This window comes from Onychomys torridus, chromosome 2, assembly GCF_903995425.1.
Source record: "Onychomys torridus chromosome 2, mOncTor1.1, whole genome shotgun sequence".
In the NCBI taxonomy this organism is placed as follows: domain Eukaryota; kingdom Metazoa; phylum Chordata; class Mammalia; order Rodentia; family Cricetidae; genus Onychomys; species Onychomys torridus.
The window spans coordinates 131,143,274-131,160,683 of NC_050444.1; the positions used below are offsets into that span (position 1 = coordinate 131,143,274).

The following is a 17,410-nucleotide window of genomic DNA, read 5'->3' on the forward strand; positions in this document are numbered from 1 at the left end:
GTGAAACCCCTTGTAGTGGTCTGAATGAAAATCCCCCGCCCCTCCACACAGGCTCATGTTAGATTGCTTGATTCCCAGCTTGTTAGAAGAGGACTGTCACTGGGGGTAACAGTCACAGTCTGCTCTCTCCACCTCATGGTTGCTGTCTCAGCTCTTAAGCTCTCTGATACTGCTCCAGGGCCATGCCTGCTGGCCTGCTATGATGCTCCCTTCCATGACAGTCATGGACTCACCCTCTGAAACTATAAGCAAGCCTCCAATACTCTTCTATAAGTTGCCTTGGTCAACTAAGACAGTCCCATAGCAAAACGAACAACAAAACAAAAAATTAAACTACATGCTCACAGAAGACAATCAATGGTCAAAACTTTAAGAACAGTGAATACCCAGCCAAAAGTGGGATATCTGTATTACCCCTTTCATGGCTCAGGGAATATCAAGAAGAGGCACAAAGAATGTATGAACTAGGGCTGGAGAGAGGGCTCAGTGGTTGAGAGCACCGACTGTTCTTCCAGAGGTCCTGAGTTCAATTCCCAGCAACCACATGGTGGCTCACAACCACTTGTAATGAGATCTGGCAGAATTCTGTGTATATAATAAATAAATCTTTGGAAAAAAAAAAAAAAAAGAATGTATGAACTGGAAAGGAAGGGTGGGGACACTCATCTCCCAGTATGACAAGAACACACTTCTACTCAAAACCAACTGTGATTGCCTACACAAGATCTCCACAAGACTGGGCCTGTCAACACCCTGCCATGAATAAGGAAGGCTTCAAGGAAGGCTTTGACCTTTCTTGAAGGTTTTTATATATACAGACAACAACTGATAGGAAAGCCAGGGACATTTTCTTAGTAGTGTAACCATTGATAAACTACCCTCAAGCCTGTGAACAACACTGATGAAACTCACTGGGTAGCAGCACACATTAAAGTACAGGAAGCAGGAGCATAGTTGGGCAGAGTATTAACAGGAGTGGGAGCAGTATGAGAAGGTAAATATAATTGAAATATATGATGCATATCTAAGAAAATGTCCTAAGGAAATCCTTGATTATAAAGAATTAAAATATGCTAATAAAACATATTTTAAAGCTCCTAGGGCTGGAGAGATGGCTCAGCAGTTAAGAGCACTGGCTTTTCTTCCAGAGGTCCTGAGTTCAATTCCCAGCAACCACATGGTGGCTCACAACCCTCCCTAATGAGATCTGGTGCCCTCTTCTGGCCTGCAAGCATGCATGTAGGCAGAACACTGTATACATAAAAAATAAATCTTTAAAAAAAAAAGCAAAAACCTTCTAACATAAGCTAACACTGCATGAGGCTCCTTGGAAAGTACAATGACTGTCATCAAGAGAATAACACATCTGTTCATTTCTCTTTAAAACATCTACTCCCATTTCTCTAGAGGGCCAGTGACATTCTGTCAACATTTTCACGCCAAGTCATTCAGTGCTTTGAATAATCACAAAATCAGAAACTTGACAGAACCAATGTAAAAACTGATCATCATTTTATATATCCTCAAAATATTTTAGTCATGTTAATAAATTTGTTGAGCAGTTTTCAAGAATGTTAATAGTAAGTCTTTTTAACAGGGTCACTCTTTAGCTTAGGCTGTCCTTGAACTTGATCCCCCTGCTTCAGCCTCCCCAGGTGTTGGGAAATTCACAAATGTGGAACCATATCAATCAGAAAGTCTTCCTTACTTGACATTTTCATGTGCTACTTATTCAAATTATCCTCCATACAGTCCTTGTTGAGTTTTGAGCTAGCTCAGAGTGCTTCTGAATGTTCATATCCCTGTATGAACTCTGACTGACCATTGACTATTCTTGAAAATAGCATTGCTTCTAATTGAAACCTCAATTTCATTCTTTGGATAAATAGCTTTAGCCAACAAGGAAGTTTTTTTGGTTTTTTTTTTGGGGGGGGGGGGGGAGAGACAGGGTTTCTCTGTGTAGCTTTTCGCCTTTCCTGGATCTCGCTCTGTAGACCAGGCTGGCCTCGAACTCAGAGATCCACCTGGCTCTGCCTTCCGAGTGCTGGGATTAAAGGTGTGCGCCACCACCGCCCGGCAGGAAGCATCCACTTTTAAACAAAATGAAGTGATATAAAACATTCTATTTACAAAATGAGGCTTTCCTTTCCAAGACGTACCTGGCCAACTCCAAAAGTGACTTCCCATAAAAAAAGAAGGCTTCTCCACACTCATTAGCTGTTTCTCCATACTTCTTACCTCTACAAAGAAAGTAAATACCGTCTGAACATTGTTGTTACTTAACAACACATGAAGTTAATGTTTTAAGTGCCACCAATCAGCTATTTTATAATAGGTATTCCTCCTGCCACAGTATAAATATCACTGTGGATCAGAACACTTACAAGACCTTTGGTTAGGATTTACATGCTAAGAACCATGAGAAAGCATACTAAAATGAAGAGCATTATTTTTTTTTCTTTTTTAATTATTTTTTATTTTATGTTCATTGGTGGTTTTTTGCCTGCATATTTCTGTGAGGGTGTCACAGGCCTGAACTGAAGTTACAGAAAAATGTGAGCTGCCATGTGGGTATCCTGAAGAGCATTATTTTTAAAACTAGAGTACCTGCAACAAAAGATATCTTTAATATAGCTATACACTCTTTGAATTCACCTATCTGCCTTAACTTTACTTTTCTGTAAAATGCAAAGGTTATTAACTTGCTCAAAGAGCTATCCAAGAACAAAAAGGTGGTTGGAGAGAAAGGTAAGTGGTTAGGAGCACTTGTTCCCAGCACCCACATGGTTAACAACCATTCTTTTATCTCCAGTTCCAGATCCAGCATCCTCTTCTGACCTCTGTAGCCACCAGGCAACCACATGGTACACATACATGTATGTTCATACACTTAGTAGTTAGAAGCATTTACTGCAAACTCCAGGTCTAGGGAATCCAATCCCCTCTGCTGGTCTCTACACTCATGGGCACATATTCACACACACGACACACATAAAATAATGTGAAAAAAAAACAAGAAATAACATTACTATCTTTTGTGGAGTCCAAAGACTGGTAGGAGTCATACAAAATTACAACTAATGTTTCAAGATGAGACAAGCAGGCTAGAAAGATGGCTCAATGGTTAAGAGCACTCACTGGCTGATGTTCTAGAGGACCCAGGGTCTATTCCCAGTATCCACATGGCAGCTCACAAATATCTTCACTCCAGTTCCAGGTGATCTGATGCCCTCTTCTTGCCTTGCTGAGCACCAGGCATGTACATGGTACATACACATACACACAGACAAAACACTCATACACATAATTAAAAACAAACCCCATGTATCATTTCTAAACTCATTCATTTTTACCTAAACTTTCCAATACTTACCAGTCTTTGCTGACTATTTTTTGATAATTTGACACAGCAAGGAAGAGTAAACTCAGCAGAAAAAAATGCTATCAGATCGCCTGTAGATTGTAGGACATTTTCTGGGTTAAGAGATCCAGGAGGGCCAAAGCACTCTGGGCAGTGCCACCCCTAGGCAGGTGGTCATGGTGTTAAGAAAGCAAGTGAGCGGTACGTGGAGAACAAGCCAGTAAGCAATGTTCCTCCATGGTCTCCTGCTTCAGTTCCTGCCTCCAGGTTCCTGCCCTTGAATTCCCTAATGCTGGAGTACAACGAGGACATTATAAGACCTTCTTTACCAAGCTGATCTGGGACATGATGTTTATCATAATATGAAGTGAACTAACACACCAGAATATAATTCATCTTCAACTCCTAGTAGTCTGAAACCTATAAAAGCTTCATTCTAACTAATTCTTTTTGTAAGGTTTTTGGGTTTTTATGTTTTTTTGTTTTTTTAGTGTAAATGAAATGTAATACATAACTAATCTTCAATTGCTACTGGTAAAAACTATCATAGAGGAAAGCAGCTCAAACAAAGTCATTAAAGAAAAAAAACTACAGTTTGAAGACTCAGATTTTTCCAGAGAGCTGGCAGCAGTGGTGCACGCCTTTAATCCCAGCACTCAGGAGGCAGAGCCAGGCAGATCTTTTGAGTTCAAGGTCAGCCTGGTCTACAGAGCGAGATCCAGGACAGGCACCAAAACAACATAGAGAAACCCGGAATCGAAAAACCAAAAAAAAGGAAAGATTTTTCTATTCAGACTTTTTGAAAAAAAAGTACTTGGAGAAAAAAAACTATATAAAATGAATCTGTTTCTCCAAGATTTAAGTATATATGGCCACCTAATGGTACCCATTATTGGAAAATTCGTTATACCAGCAGATAACATTGTTAATGTTGAAAAACCTATAACAGATTTAGTGAGAGTGACCAATCATGTTGTCTTGCCAGAGACTAAACTTCCCGTGTTAAAACAGGGATAGTAACCAGGCAGTGGTTGTACATGCCTTTAATCCCAGCACTTAGGAGGCAGACACAGGTGCATCTGTGAGTTTGAGACCAGCCTGATTTGCAGAGCTAGTTGTAGGACAGCCAGGGAAATAAAATAACAGGGAGAGTCAGGCTAGAGAGACGGCTGAAAGGTTTAGAGAAGCTGCTACTCTGGCAGCTCTGATTCTCAGAACTCATACACATGACAACTCAATCATCTATTTCCAAAGGGATCCCAATGCTAACTTCTGGCCTCCATAGGCACCAGGCACACATATGGTACACATACATACTTTCAGGCAAGACATTCATACATATAAAATAAAAAGTAAAAGTAAAGGGTTCGAGAGATGGCTCAGCAGTTAAAGACATTGGCAGCTCCTCCAGAGGTCTTAAGTTCAATTCCCAGCAACCACATGGTGTACATGCAGAAAGAACACCATATACATAAAATAAATTAAAAAAAAAAAAATTTTTAAAACCAGATAGTCCCAGTAGGCTAAGAGTATATAGCTTAATGGTAAATACTTGCTTTCCATACACAAGATTTTAGAATTGAACTCAATCATATTTTAAATAATAAAGAGTAAAAACAAATTATGTCTTCTTTATCAGTAATGACTAGGAAGAAAATCATCTTAATCAGAAAAATTACTGAAATCACAGTGATATTTAGGTTTTAGAATGACAAGAAAAACCTCCTTTACAGGTAAAGAGGCAGAGGCAGAATTGTTGTTCAGAGGATTAGACACAGGAACTCACATATACTAGGCAAGGACTGTACCACTTAACTATAACCCTATCCTTAGTCTTCCTTCTTCCTCCCCATAGAAGAACTTTTAAAGGCTTGTTACAGTATACTACTGTTTTACAGAAAGACATATACTTACAGAAGACTGGCTGCCTCCTGGAGTGCATTAACAGCCGATGGAATGTCCCCCATCACCAGATGTTTCTGTCCTAGTCCCAGTAGTTTCTTAGCTTCACTATCCACATCCAGACTACAAGAAAAGTATTTTATTTATTAACAAATATTGTTTAAATCAATACTCAATGGATACAAATTACATTTAAACCGTAACAGTTTAAATTTTTAACTTTGAACTGCTATGGAAGACCTAGCAAATTAATGGGGCATGATGACACATACCCATAATCCAACACTCTAAAAGGCAAAGGCAGATGACTGAGAATGAGGCCAGCTGGAACTATATACCAAGATCCTATGTTAGAGAGAGAAGAGAGAAAGAAAAAGACCTAGCTAAGTCACGCTTACCACTATCACAAAAAGAAAAAGGTCAGGTGGGAAAGGGGCCTACACCTTTAATCCTAGCATTTGTGAGACAGAGGCAGGCAGATCTCTCTGAGTTCCCTGGTCTATGGAGCTAGTTATAGGACAGCTAAGGCTACACAAAGAAACCTTGTCTCAAAAAAACAAAACAAAAAAAGGCAAACAAAAACAAGAAATTAAAAATGCAACATTCACAAAATGATTTACAAATGTTACAGTACATGTTAGTATACACCACTAAGTAACCCCAAAGTCATACAAACAAAACAACAGCATCAGCAACAACAAAACAAGGTTGAGGATGGAGATATGTAACTGTGCTTTCCTAACATTCACAAGCTCTAGGTTCAATCTCTACTATCATATAAACAAGACATGGAGGTGGTGGATACCTATGATATCAGTAGTTAGGATATAGAGATGAGACTAGATTATAAGACTCCCCATCTAAAAAACGTGGATTGGCCATGGCCAGCAGGGTGGCACACACCTTTAATCCCAGCACTGTAGGAGGCAGAGACAGGTGAATCTCAGTGAGTTCAAGGCCAGCCTGGTCTATAGAGTGAGTTCCAGGACAGGCTCCAAAGCTACAGAGAAACTCTGTCTCAAAAAAAAACAAAACAAAAAAGAAATTATAATAATAATTGGGACACTTATCAAATTCAAATTCACTATGATCAAAAATACTTTTCCAAAATCTTCAATTATTTCTAAGTTTTGTTGCTGTTGTTTTTCAGACAGTCTCTTTTAGCCCAGGATAACTCCTGTCTCAGCAGTCTATATAAGCTGGGTGTTCTAGTGAGCTTTTGCTGCAAACTAGACATACTCTAGAGTCATTTGAGTACCAGAACAGCCCAGAATCAAACTGCAGAGGCAGACAGGTCTCTCTGAGTTTGAGGCCAGCCTGTTCTACAGAGTCTGGGACAGCTATAGCTATTTTACAGAGAAACCCTTCTTAAAAAAAAAAAAGAAAGAAAAAGAAAAGAAAGAAAAGGAAAAAAATCTAAATGTATCCCTGAAAAGGAAAAGGATCCCTAGAGGCATCTAAGAAGACAACTTAAGGGGCCAAAGGTACAGTTCCAGTAATAGTGTCTGACTACTATGAGTAAAGCCTTAGATTTCATCCCCAGTCAGCAAACTAGCCTCAGTTATATTACTTCACTCTATTCCAGACAGGACCATAATTGTACCATATAATCTTACCTCTCCATTTTATCTGCAGAGGTAGAAGGAGCAGGGGCATCTTCAATTCTGTAATGAAGAATAAAAAGAAAAAATAAAAATGGAAGATACTTGAAAGTTTGGATATAATGTCAGAAAAACACCAGAACATAAAATATTAGAAAGTTTTTATCTTGTTTTTTCCCCCCTAGTTTTTTGTGACAGTGTTCTCTATGTAACAGCCCTAGCTGTCCTGAGAACTAGCTCTGTAGACCAAGCTGGCCTCTGTCTCCCAAGTGCTGTTGGTATTAAAGGCATGCGTCACCACCACCTGGCTAAGTTTTTGTTTTAAAAAACTAACCAAAAGCAAGTATTACTGACTCATGCACATTATTAAATTCAATTCTTGGGTCAATGAGATGGCTTCATGGCTAAAGTCATCTTGCTCCCAAGCCTAACAACTTAAGTTTGGTTATTGGACAAGTTGGACCTTTATTCACATGTGCAACTCCTCTTTAATAAGCCTGGTGATGGTGGCACATGCCTTTCTCCCAGCACTCAGAAAGCAAAGTAGGAGGCAAACAAATGTGTGTGTTCTAGGCCAGCCAAAACTATGTAGTAAAACTGTCTCAAAATTAAATAAAATTTAATCCTAAACCACTCAAACAGCAACTTTCACAGCAAGAATCAAAGAAAAAAAAAAAAGACAATTTAAAAGGCAGTACTTTCAGGTATAGGAAACAATAAAGAAGGTTTTATCTACCAGATCTTGGAATGGCCTTTTGATCCTTATATAGAAACTCTGCAGCAGCTAGTTATATCCCCATTGGTTATGCTCCACAGATGCTAGGCAAAGTCTTGCACATGCTATGCTTGAAGTAAATGCTCTACCACTCAGCTACCTACATCATCCAGCCCTAAGGATTACTCAATTATACTGATCCAATCATACAGGCACAATTTATTAACTACCATGGTTAAATTACTAGGTTTTTATTTATTTCCAAATGTAACAGATGATTTTTTATGAAATAGAAAACGTCACAGGGTGATGTCAGTTTGTGCTATACGTCTAAATACCCTAAAGCTTTGTACATCTCGCTGTAGGCTACTAAGAGTTCACAAACAACACTATGAACAACACAGCCAGGGATACACACAGAAATCCTGCTTTGAAAAACCAAAACACAAAACAACAAAAAACATCCCAACCAACACCAGTATCAGGGGGGAAGAGTTTATTTTTAGCAACTCCACCATTACATCATCAATCAAGGTAATCTCCCAAACATACACAAGCCAATCTGATCTAGATAGATAATTCCTCATTGAGACTCTTCCCAAGTGATTCTAACTGAAAACTAACCAGCACAGTAAGAAAACAGGAATATGATAAGAGTTTTAAAAAGATGTTTTATTATTGTGTGCTTATAATGGGGAAGGAGAGAAGGGGGACAGTATACACACCAAAATACACATGTGGAAGTCAGAGGACAAGTTTGAGAAGCTGGTTCTCTTCTTTTACATTTAGTTGGGTTCCTGAGATGGAATTTAGGTTATCAAACTTGCATGGAAAACACTATCTGTTATGTCACCTCTCTGGCCATCCCTCAAAAATTTTAAATCCAGGCGGGGCGGTGGTGGTGCATGCCTTTAGTCCCAGCACTAGGGAGGCAGAGCCAGGTGGATTTCTTTGAGTTCAAGGCCAGCCTGGGCTACAGAACAAGATCCAGGACAGGCACCAAAACTACAGAGAAACCCTGTCGCCAAAAACCAAATAAATAAATGCAACCATTTTGGAGTATTTAAATGAAAACAATGCCATCATATGGAAAAAGACTAAGAGACTAAGTAAGTAGGAACTAATAAACAGCTAGGAAAAAAAAGGCTATTGCATCTTTCAAGCCATTTTTTTCTTAGACATAAATCACACTCTGGGCAGCAAGATGGCAGGTAAAGGCTTTGCCAGGCTAAAGAGATGGCTCAGCTATTAAGAGTACATGCTGGTTCAGTTCTCAGTATCTATATGGTGGCTTATAACCACCTGTAACTGCAACTCCAAGAGATTCAACAGTCTCCTCTGGCCTCAACAGAACTCAGTCTAACCTGGGCAGTGGTGATGCACGTCTTTAATCCTAGCATATGGGAGGCAGAGGCAGGCGGATCTCTGTGAGCTTGAGGCCAGCCTGATCTACAGTTCAAGTTCCTCAACGGGCTCCAAAGCTACACAGAGAAACCCTATCTTTGAAGAAAGAAAAAATAAATAAAAATTAAAAAACCACAGAATTCAATCAATATAAGACACATAGTTAAAAGAAAACTGACCTGACCCCCATAGGTACTGTGGCAGAGCTATATGCACACAAATAAATTTTAAAAGATATAAAAAGTTTTTCCCCTGCCAGTGATGGTGGAGCACATCTTTAATCTCAGCACTTGGGAGGCAGAGACATGCAGATCTGTGAGTTCCAAGGCACCCTACTCTACAGAGTGAATTCCATGGCAGCCAGGACTACACAAAGAAATCCTGTCTGGAAAAATAAAAATAAAAAAAATTTTAAAGCTTTTTTCCTTGTTTTGATGGGTAGACCTCAATTTTGGATTTTTGCTTTTGTTTTGCATGTATGATGATATGCATGCAAGTAAGTAAACATGTGTATGAAGGACAGAAGGTAACATCTGATGTCTTCCTCAATCACCTTCTACTTTCCACAAAGAGACCCTCTGCATAGTCAAGGGGGTACTAGGAAACCAAAGTCTCAAATTTTTCTTTTTTTTCTAACGTGTATGTGTGTCTATGACTGTATTCCATTCGAGGCCAGAGGAGACTGTGAGGTTGAACTTGTACCTCACTAATTCTAGTAATCTAGTTAGCAAGCTTGATCATCTATAGCCTCTGTAACTCTAGATCACAAACAGGCCACCACACCAGCCCAGTTATCATATAGATGCTAGTAATTGAAACTCTGTTCCTCAAACAAGCAGCCCTAACCAAGCCATCTCCAGGCTAGACCCAAATTTTTGTTTGTTTAAAATTGTTATCGCCAGGTTTGGTGGCATACAACTTTAATCCCAGCACTCAGGAGGCAGAAGCAGGTGGATCTTGAGGCCTGCCTGTCTTTAGAGTGAATTCCAAGACAGCCAGGGCTACAGGAAGAAAACCTGTCTTGAAAACCAACAAGTGGTGTGAGGAAGGATTTAAAAAAAAAGGGGGGGGGGGGCTGGGTGGTGGTGCACACCTTTAGTCTCAGCACCAGGGAGGCAGAAACAGGCAGATCTCTGTGAGTTCGAGGCCAGCCTGGTCTACAAAGTGATATCCAGGACAGGCTCCAAAACTACACAGAGAAACCCTGTCTCGAGAGGGGGGGAAAAAAAGAAAGAGAGAGAGAGAGAGAGAGAGAGAGAGAGAGATGAAAGCCAAAAAGTGTTGTCTGTTCCTGGAGCTAGAGTTACAGGCATTATGAAATGGCAGATATGGGTATTGGGAACTGAATTTGGGTCCTCTACAATCTCCTTATCTCCAGCCCCTAGACTCCAGTTTTTAGTGGGGATTTTTTGGGGGAAAATGGGGGTTAAGACAGTGTCTTATTATGTATCCCTGGAACCTTGCTATGTAGACCATATTGGCCTTAAACTCTTGAGAAATCTACCTGGCAGGGCTGGAGAGATGGCTCAGCAGTTAAGAACACTGACTGCTCTTCCAGAGGTCCTGAGTTCAATTCCCAGCAACCACATGGTAGCTCACAACCATCCGTAATGAGATCTGATGCCCTCTTCTGGCCTGCAGGGATACGTGCAGACAGAACACTGTATACAATCAATTAAAAAAAAAATATTAAAAAAAAAAAAAAAAAAAGAAAAGAAAGAAATCTACCTGGTTTTGCCTCCCAAGTGCTAGGGAGGATTTAAAGCATGAGTCATCATGCCCAGCATTAGACCATACCCAGGTTTGTTTTTGTTGAAATTTTTTTTAGGCCAGGTTCAAGACAGGGTTTCTCTGTATAGGTCTGGCTGTCCAGGAACTCTATACACTAGGCTGGCCTTGCACTCACAGAGCTCTACCTGCCTCTGCTTCCCATCCCAGAGTACTGGAATTAAAGGTTTGTGCTGCCACCACAGCCCAGTGACATATTCCTTTTTCTTCTATTCCTTACTTTCACCTTTAAACCTTGGGAGCAAAATAATCAAGCCAGGTGTGGTGATACATGCCTTTGAGCCCAACCCTCATGAGGAAAAAGCAGACAGATCTGAGTTCTTGCCTCCAATGGCACCAAGCATGTGTATGGTGCACAGACACACAAAACTATAATTTGTTGTTGCTTAATTTTTGAGATAAGGACTATATATGTTCTATGTCCTAGAATTCACTATGTAGACCAGGCTGGCAGATTGAAAGCATGTACAACCATGCCCAGCAATAATTACTTAATTTAAAAACAAAAAACACTGAAATAAAGTATGATAGAGTGTCCAGGCTGGCTTCAAATTCAGTATGTAATGGAGGATAACCCTGACTTTGGATTCTCCCACCTCAACTTGACACACTGGAATTACACATGGGCACTACTACTCCTGGCTTTACAAAATACTAGGGATCCAACACCAGGCATGCTAGGCAAGCATTCTATTGAGCTATATCCCCCAACTATAAAGTCAAAACTCAAGCCACTTTCTTTGATTTCACCTTAAATACAAGAAACTTTATTTTAAAACTGGGGGATATAATTCAGTGGTAGAAAGCTTGACTAGCTTGAGGGGTCCTAGGATAATCCCACAGTAGCACAAATAAAAATTTCTAGGGTGGCGGCAGCACACGCCTTTAATCCCAGCACTTGGGAGGCAGAGCCAGGCGGATCTCTGTGAGTTCGAGGCCAGCCTGGTCTACCAAGTGAGTTCCAAGAAAGGCGCAAAGCTACACAGAGAAACCCTGTCTCAAAAAACAAAAAAAAAAAAAAAAATCTAAATACCTCCACTTAACTTTACTGAGGCATTTTGTCTTCACTTTTCTCTCAAACCCATTATGAAACTATACAATTTCCTGCCAGATCAGATTTTTCAATCAAAGGAATGAAAACTCAAGTAAAAAGGATTTAACTCAGAATTTCACTTAATTTGAAAATTTCTCAATTCTAATCTTCATTTTTCTCACTTGTAGAAAAATTAAAAACACTTGAATCATGTGACTCAAATAAGAAGTTACTCAAGAGGCTAAAGACGGATGAATGGACATTTAAGAACACTTTTAATCCCAGCACTCAGGAGACAGAGACTGGTGCATTGATGAGGCCATCCTGGTCTACAGAATGAGTTCCAGGACAGTCAAGGTGATTACAGAGAAACCCTGTCTCAAAACAAAACAAACAAAAAAGAGCACCTGCTGCTCCTGGGGACCTAGACTTGATTCCCAGCACCAATATGATGGTTCATAACCATCCATAACTCCCAGTTCCAAGGAATCTGAAGTCCTCTTGTCTTCCTCAAGTACCAAGAATGAATGTGGTTCACATACATAAATGCAGGCAAAACATTCATACATATAAAATCTTTTAGTAGTTAGAGTTTTCCTGCCTGGCCCAGTCAGGACAAATCTCTCTTACTCGCCAGTCCCACAGTCGCTCAGACCCAACCAAGAAAGCACACAGAAACTTACATTGTTTACAAACTGTATGGCCGTGGCAGGCTTCTTGTTATCTGCTTCTTCTATCTTAAATTAACCCATTTCTGTTAGTCTATACTTTGCCACATGGCTTGTGGCTTACCAGTGTTGCTTTTCATGGGGGCGGCTGGCGGTGTCTCCCTCCAACCTTCTACTTCCCAGAATTCTCTACTCTCTTGTCCTGCCTATACTTCCTGCCTGGCCACTGGCCAATCAGAACTTTATTTACACACAGCGATATCCACAGCATTTTTTTTTTTTTTTTTTTTTTTTTTTTTGGTTTTTCGAGACAGGGTTTCTCTATGTAGCTTTGCGCCTTTCTTGGAACTCACTTGGTAGACCAGAGATCCGCCTGGCTCTGCCTCCCAAGTGCTGGGATTAAAGGCGTGTGCCACCACCGCTGGGCCATAAAATCTTTTTATGTGTATTAGTGCTCTGTGTGCATGTACAACTTTATGCCAGAAAAGGGCATCAAATTCCACTATGGTTGTGAGCTACCATGTGGTTGCTGGGAATTGAACTAAGAACCTCTGGAAGAGCAGCTACTGTGATCTTAACAGCTGAGCCATCTCTCCAACCCCATAAACCTATAGACAAAAAAATAAAGTTGGGTGGTGGTAGTGACGCTGGTGGTTTGAGGCCACCCTCGTTTGCAAATGGAGTTCTAGTACAGCCACAGCTATCACAGAGAAACCCTGTCTCAAAAAGCAAAACACAAAAAAATAAAAAAAAAAAAAAAAAAAAAGGAACAGCACACCCAATACATAAAAATTGCTATGTTGTAGTATGCAATGCAAGGTACAATTTTCAAAAAATGAGTTTGTGGCCAGGCAACCGCGGTGGTGCATACCTTTAATCCCAGCACAGGCAGATGGATCTGAGAGTTCAAGGCAAGCCTGATCTTCGGAGTTTCAGGAAAGCCAGGACTACCTACTAAAACACTGTCAGGAAAAACCAGTTTGGCTGGGCAGTGGTGGTGCATGCCTGTAATCCCAGCACTGGGGAGGCAGAGGCAGGAGGATCTCTGTGAGTTCTAGAACAGCCAGTCTACAGAAGAAGAGTTCCAGGACAACTAGGGATATGTAGGAAGACCCTGTCTCAAATCCCCACCCCCTCCAAAAAAAGCCTGTGAGGTTTTTTTTTAAGTAGACATATAATTTTCTATGTATAGCCTGTCAGTAAGCTGGGAATTACTTCACCAATAAATACCAAAGTCTGACTGAATACAAATGACAACATGAAATTTCATACATGCCACTAAGCAGGCAGTCTAACTGAGCTACATTCTCCCATAAAGTATTGAAAAGATAAGAATGTGGTATTGTGTTCCCAAAAATATTGTGCAGGCTAATAAACTTATCTGGGGTCAGAGAACAGGACGGCATGAGGATAGGCAGTGGTCGAACACGCCTTTAATCCTAGCATTCCAGAGACAGAAATCCCTCTGTATCTCTGAGTTCAAGGCCGCATTAGAAACAGCCAGTCGTGGTGACACAAGCCTTTAATCCCAGGGAGTGATGGCAGGAAGTAGAAAGATATATAAGTCGTGAAGACCAGAAAGTAGAAGCATTTGGCTGGTTAAGCTTTTAGGCTTTGGAGCAGCACAGTTCAGCTGAGATTCATTCTGGATGAAGACTCAGAAGCTTCCAGTCTGAGGAAACAGGACCAGCTGAGGAACTGGCGAGGTGAGGTAGCTATGGCTTGTTCTGTCTCTCTGATCTTCCAGGAGTCACCCCAATAACTGGCCTCGGGTTTGATTTTATTAACAAGTACCTTTAAGATTCATGCTACACGGGACTGGAAAGATGGCTCAGAGGTTAAAAGCACCGACTGCTCTTCCAGAGGTCCTGAGTTCAATTCCCAGCAACCACATGGTGGCTCACAACCATCTGTAATGAGATCTGGTGCCCTCTTCTGGTGTGCAGGCATACATGCGGTATACATAACAAAAGTTGTTCAGGAAGCACCATAAAAAGATTATTTTTTAATAAATTCTACACAGTTCACAAACTCAATCTACCCAGGTCCTAAGAAATCAATGAGGATGCAGGAAATGGTAATCTAAAATTAAAACTGCAGTTCCCAAATGATTAAGTGGTTTAAGAACCATTGTTTTTCGAGAACCCACTAAGGAACCAAAAGGTGATAGGTAGGGTAGGCAAATATTCGTTAATCTCTGGTACAACTGTAATAATTGAAATTTCATTCAACTAGTCAATGAAATGTCAAATACCTAAACCTACAGAAAAATCACTAAAAAATCTCCCAGCCACCTTTCAAGAGGCAAAACTATGCACAAAGACGAAAAAAAAAATATTAGCAGGCACCTAAAAAAGACATGAGGAGGTTGTAGAAAAATAGGACCTACTCTATGGAAAACACTTGTTTCCTCCAAATGATGAGTGTTTCTGTGAACTATCCAAAAAAGTAGCTCATGTTTGTTTAGCACTGTGAAGCTCTCAAAGCAACTATTCCTTCTTTGGGGTCCTTTTCCTTAGCAAACTCATCTAGCAAGTAAACGCTGCCAAGACAAAAGCTCCCTGCAGCGTTTACCTAAGTATGAAAATGTCCCCTGAAGCAACCAGAATCTCCAACCCACACACCGAAAATCTACAGAATCACGACGCTTCTCAGCAAAGATGGGGGGGTCGCAGAGCTTCGGGGCCATAACGACCCTCGGATGACGGTAAACTAGACAGGAGTACAGGGTAAACTTCACTGCGCCCCACTGCTCTGGCAGGAGCCGCTCAAACCCCAAACAATGGAGTTTTCCCGCCTCCTCAAGGCCCCGCCCCCTTCCTCAGAGCCAGGACAGCGAAAGCACGCGTGCGAAGCCCCGCCCACCCCGAGGCCCCGCCCACTCGGGTCCCTCCGGTCTTAGCCTCAATCCTCGTGTATGGCGCTTTTTTTTTTTTTTTTTTGGCGCCAAATCTATTGGTCATTTTCTAGGTTCCTCTACAGACGCTCCCGAGGCGCACGCCAGCAGTGCGCGGAAAGTGAGGGCTCCAGAGGAGACCGGCGACGGAGGGCCCCGCCTCCTCACCGGCAGCCCCGGGCCGGGGGAGGAAGAAAAGGGGCCGGCGAGGCAGACAGCCGCCGCTGCCCCCGGCAAGATGGCGGCCGCCAAAAGCCGGGCAGGGGGCGCCAGCCACCCGCCGTCGGCGCGAGTCGCCGGCCCTCCTAAGCCGAGCTTCTCCACAGCCCTCCTCGCTCCCGACACCCGCAGTTGCCGAGGGAAAGGCAGCTGTCCCACCCACCAGTCTGTCCCGCCCGCCAAGCCCAGTCCACCCGCTCCCCCGGCGGACTGGCCAGTGCCTCAAGCTCGCCACAGTCCGGCTTACTTGTCAGCGGAAACCAGCTCCCCGGCGATGGCAGCAGTGGCTGTAGACTCTGTGGCCATCGTTCCCCTGAGGCGGCGGGCCAGCGGGCAGAATACTGCCTGTGGGGAAAACAGAGGACTCAGGACAGCACAGACTTTCTCAGGAACAGAAAATGGCAGATTGGAGACCCCGCGCGGTTGGGGCCCTCTTATATAGCTGGGCCGCTTGCCCCGCCCATCCACTTCCGGATCCTCCCCCTCGGGTTTAAAGGGCCAGGACTCAACACCTTTCCGTCACAAGGACACTTTCCCGCAGCCCTTCCCGTTTGGTTATCTTCCCGCCCTGGACCGCTTTCCTTAAAAAAAAAAAAAAGAAAGAAAGAAAAACAAACAACAAAAAACTTCCTGCTCCTGTAGCTAGTCGTATTAGAAGCACCAGAGTCTTGGTACTACAACTTCTGACGGAGCCAGCCTAGCGCTTCCACATTAAGTGGAGCCAGTGAGTCTCTGCGGGTGTGAAAAGTGTAGCCGAGGGTTTCTTTCTGGCGGGGATACCAGAGAAGGTGACAGGTCTTCTCTATGCCCTCTCAGTCTTAACGGATGGAAACGCAAGAGCTGAGCACGAGTACAACAGCAACGGCTAGAACTGACCAGAGAGACTCGTGGCTCTGGGCCTCAGCAACTACTGACGAAAGAAGATGCTGGTCTAGGATTGGCTACCGAGGAAACTATCGCGCTAGATTCAAAACTCCAAGAGGCAGAGGGATAGGGACATTTCCTTCTCCCTCCAGATCCACCCCCTTTGACTGGCTCAATTCAGTGATGCCTTCATTTCACACCCTACCCACATTCCAAGACTGTGATTTTGAGCCAATCCCTGTACTTAAAATACTTTAAAACCGCCGGGCGGTGGTGGCACACGCCTTTAATCCCAGCACTCAGGAGGCAGAGGCAGGTGGGTCTCTGCGAGTTCAAGGCCAGCCTGGGCCACCAAGTGAGTCCCAGGAAAGGCGCAAAGCTACACAGAGAAACCATGTCTCGAAAAAAACTTTAAAACCTTTTAGCTATCTTACCTCTTTCATATATATATATGAAAGAGGCAGCGGCTCACTATATCCCTGGCTGACCTCTTACTTATCGGTCTGCCTCTTTCACCAAAGTGCTGGGATTACAGGTGAGCAGCCAGGTATGGGCACAAACACCTTTAGTATCAACACTCAGAGGCTGTCGGGATCTCTGTGAGTTCCAGGCAGTCTGATTTATATAGTGAATTCAAGGACAACCAAAGCTACATAGTGTGATCCTTTCTCAAATATTTTTAATTTTTTAAATTATATATATGGATGTGTGTCTAAGTATGAGTTTGGATCCCCTGGAGAAAGAATTACAGGTAGTTATGAAGCTCTGGATGTAGGTGCTAGGTACACAGTTTCTCTGTGGGGCCTTGATTATCCTGAAACTTGCTTTGTAGACCAGGATGGCCTCAAACTCAGAGATCTGCCTGCCTCTGCCTCCCGAGCACTGGGATTAAAGATGTGTACCACCATGCCTTTTGTTTCCTTTTGAGACAGTCTCACACAGCTGGCTGATCAAAGCCT

General features: G+C 42.3%; 1 protein-coding gene across 2 annotated transcripts in view; it reads right to left on the bottom strand.

Annotated features, from left to right (window-relative positions):
• The window catches only part of LOC118578137 (nuclear autoantigenic sperm protein), a 25,850-nt gene extending 9,812 nt beyond the window's left edge, over window positions 1–16,038 (bottom strand). For both annotated transcript variants that reach the window (XM_036178832.1, XM_036178831.1), the window contains exons 1-4: window positions 15,835–16,038; window positions 6,880–6,927; window positions 5,276–5,386; window positions 2,160–2,240 (exon numbers count right to left, since the gene is read on the bottom strand). In XM_036178832.1, coding sequence (XP_036034725.1) covers window positions 2,160–2,240; window positions 5,276–5,386; window positions 6,880–6,927; window positions 15,835–15,893 — 299 coding nt within the window. In that variant the 5' untranslated portion in view covers window positions 15,894–16,038. The remainder of the gene's footprint in view (window positions 1–2,159; window positions 2,241–5,275; window positions 5,387–6,879; window positions 6,928–15,834) is intronic.
• Between the last annotated feature and the right edge of the window lie 1,372 nt (window positions 16,039–17,410).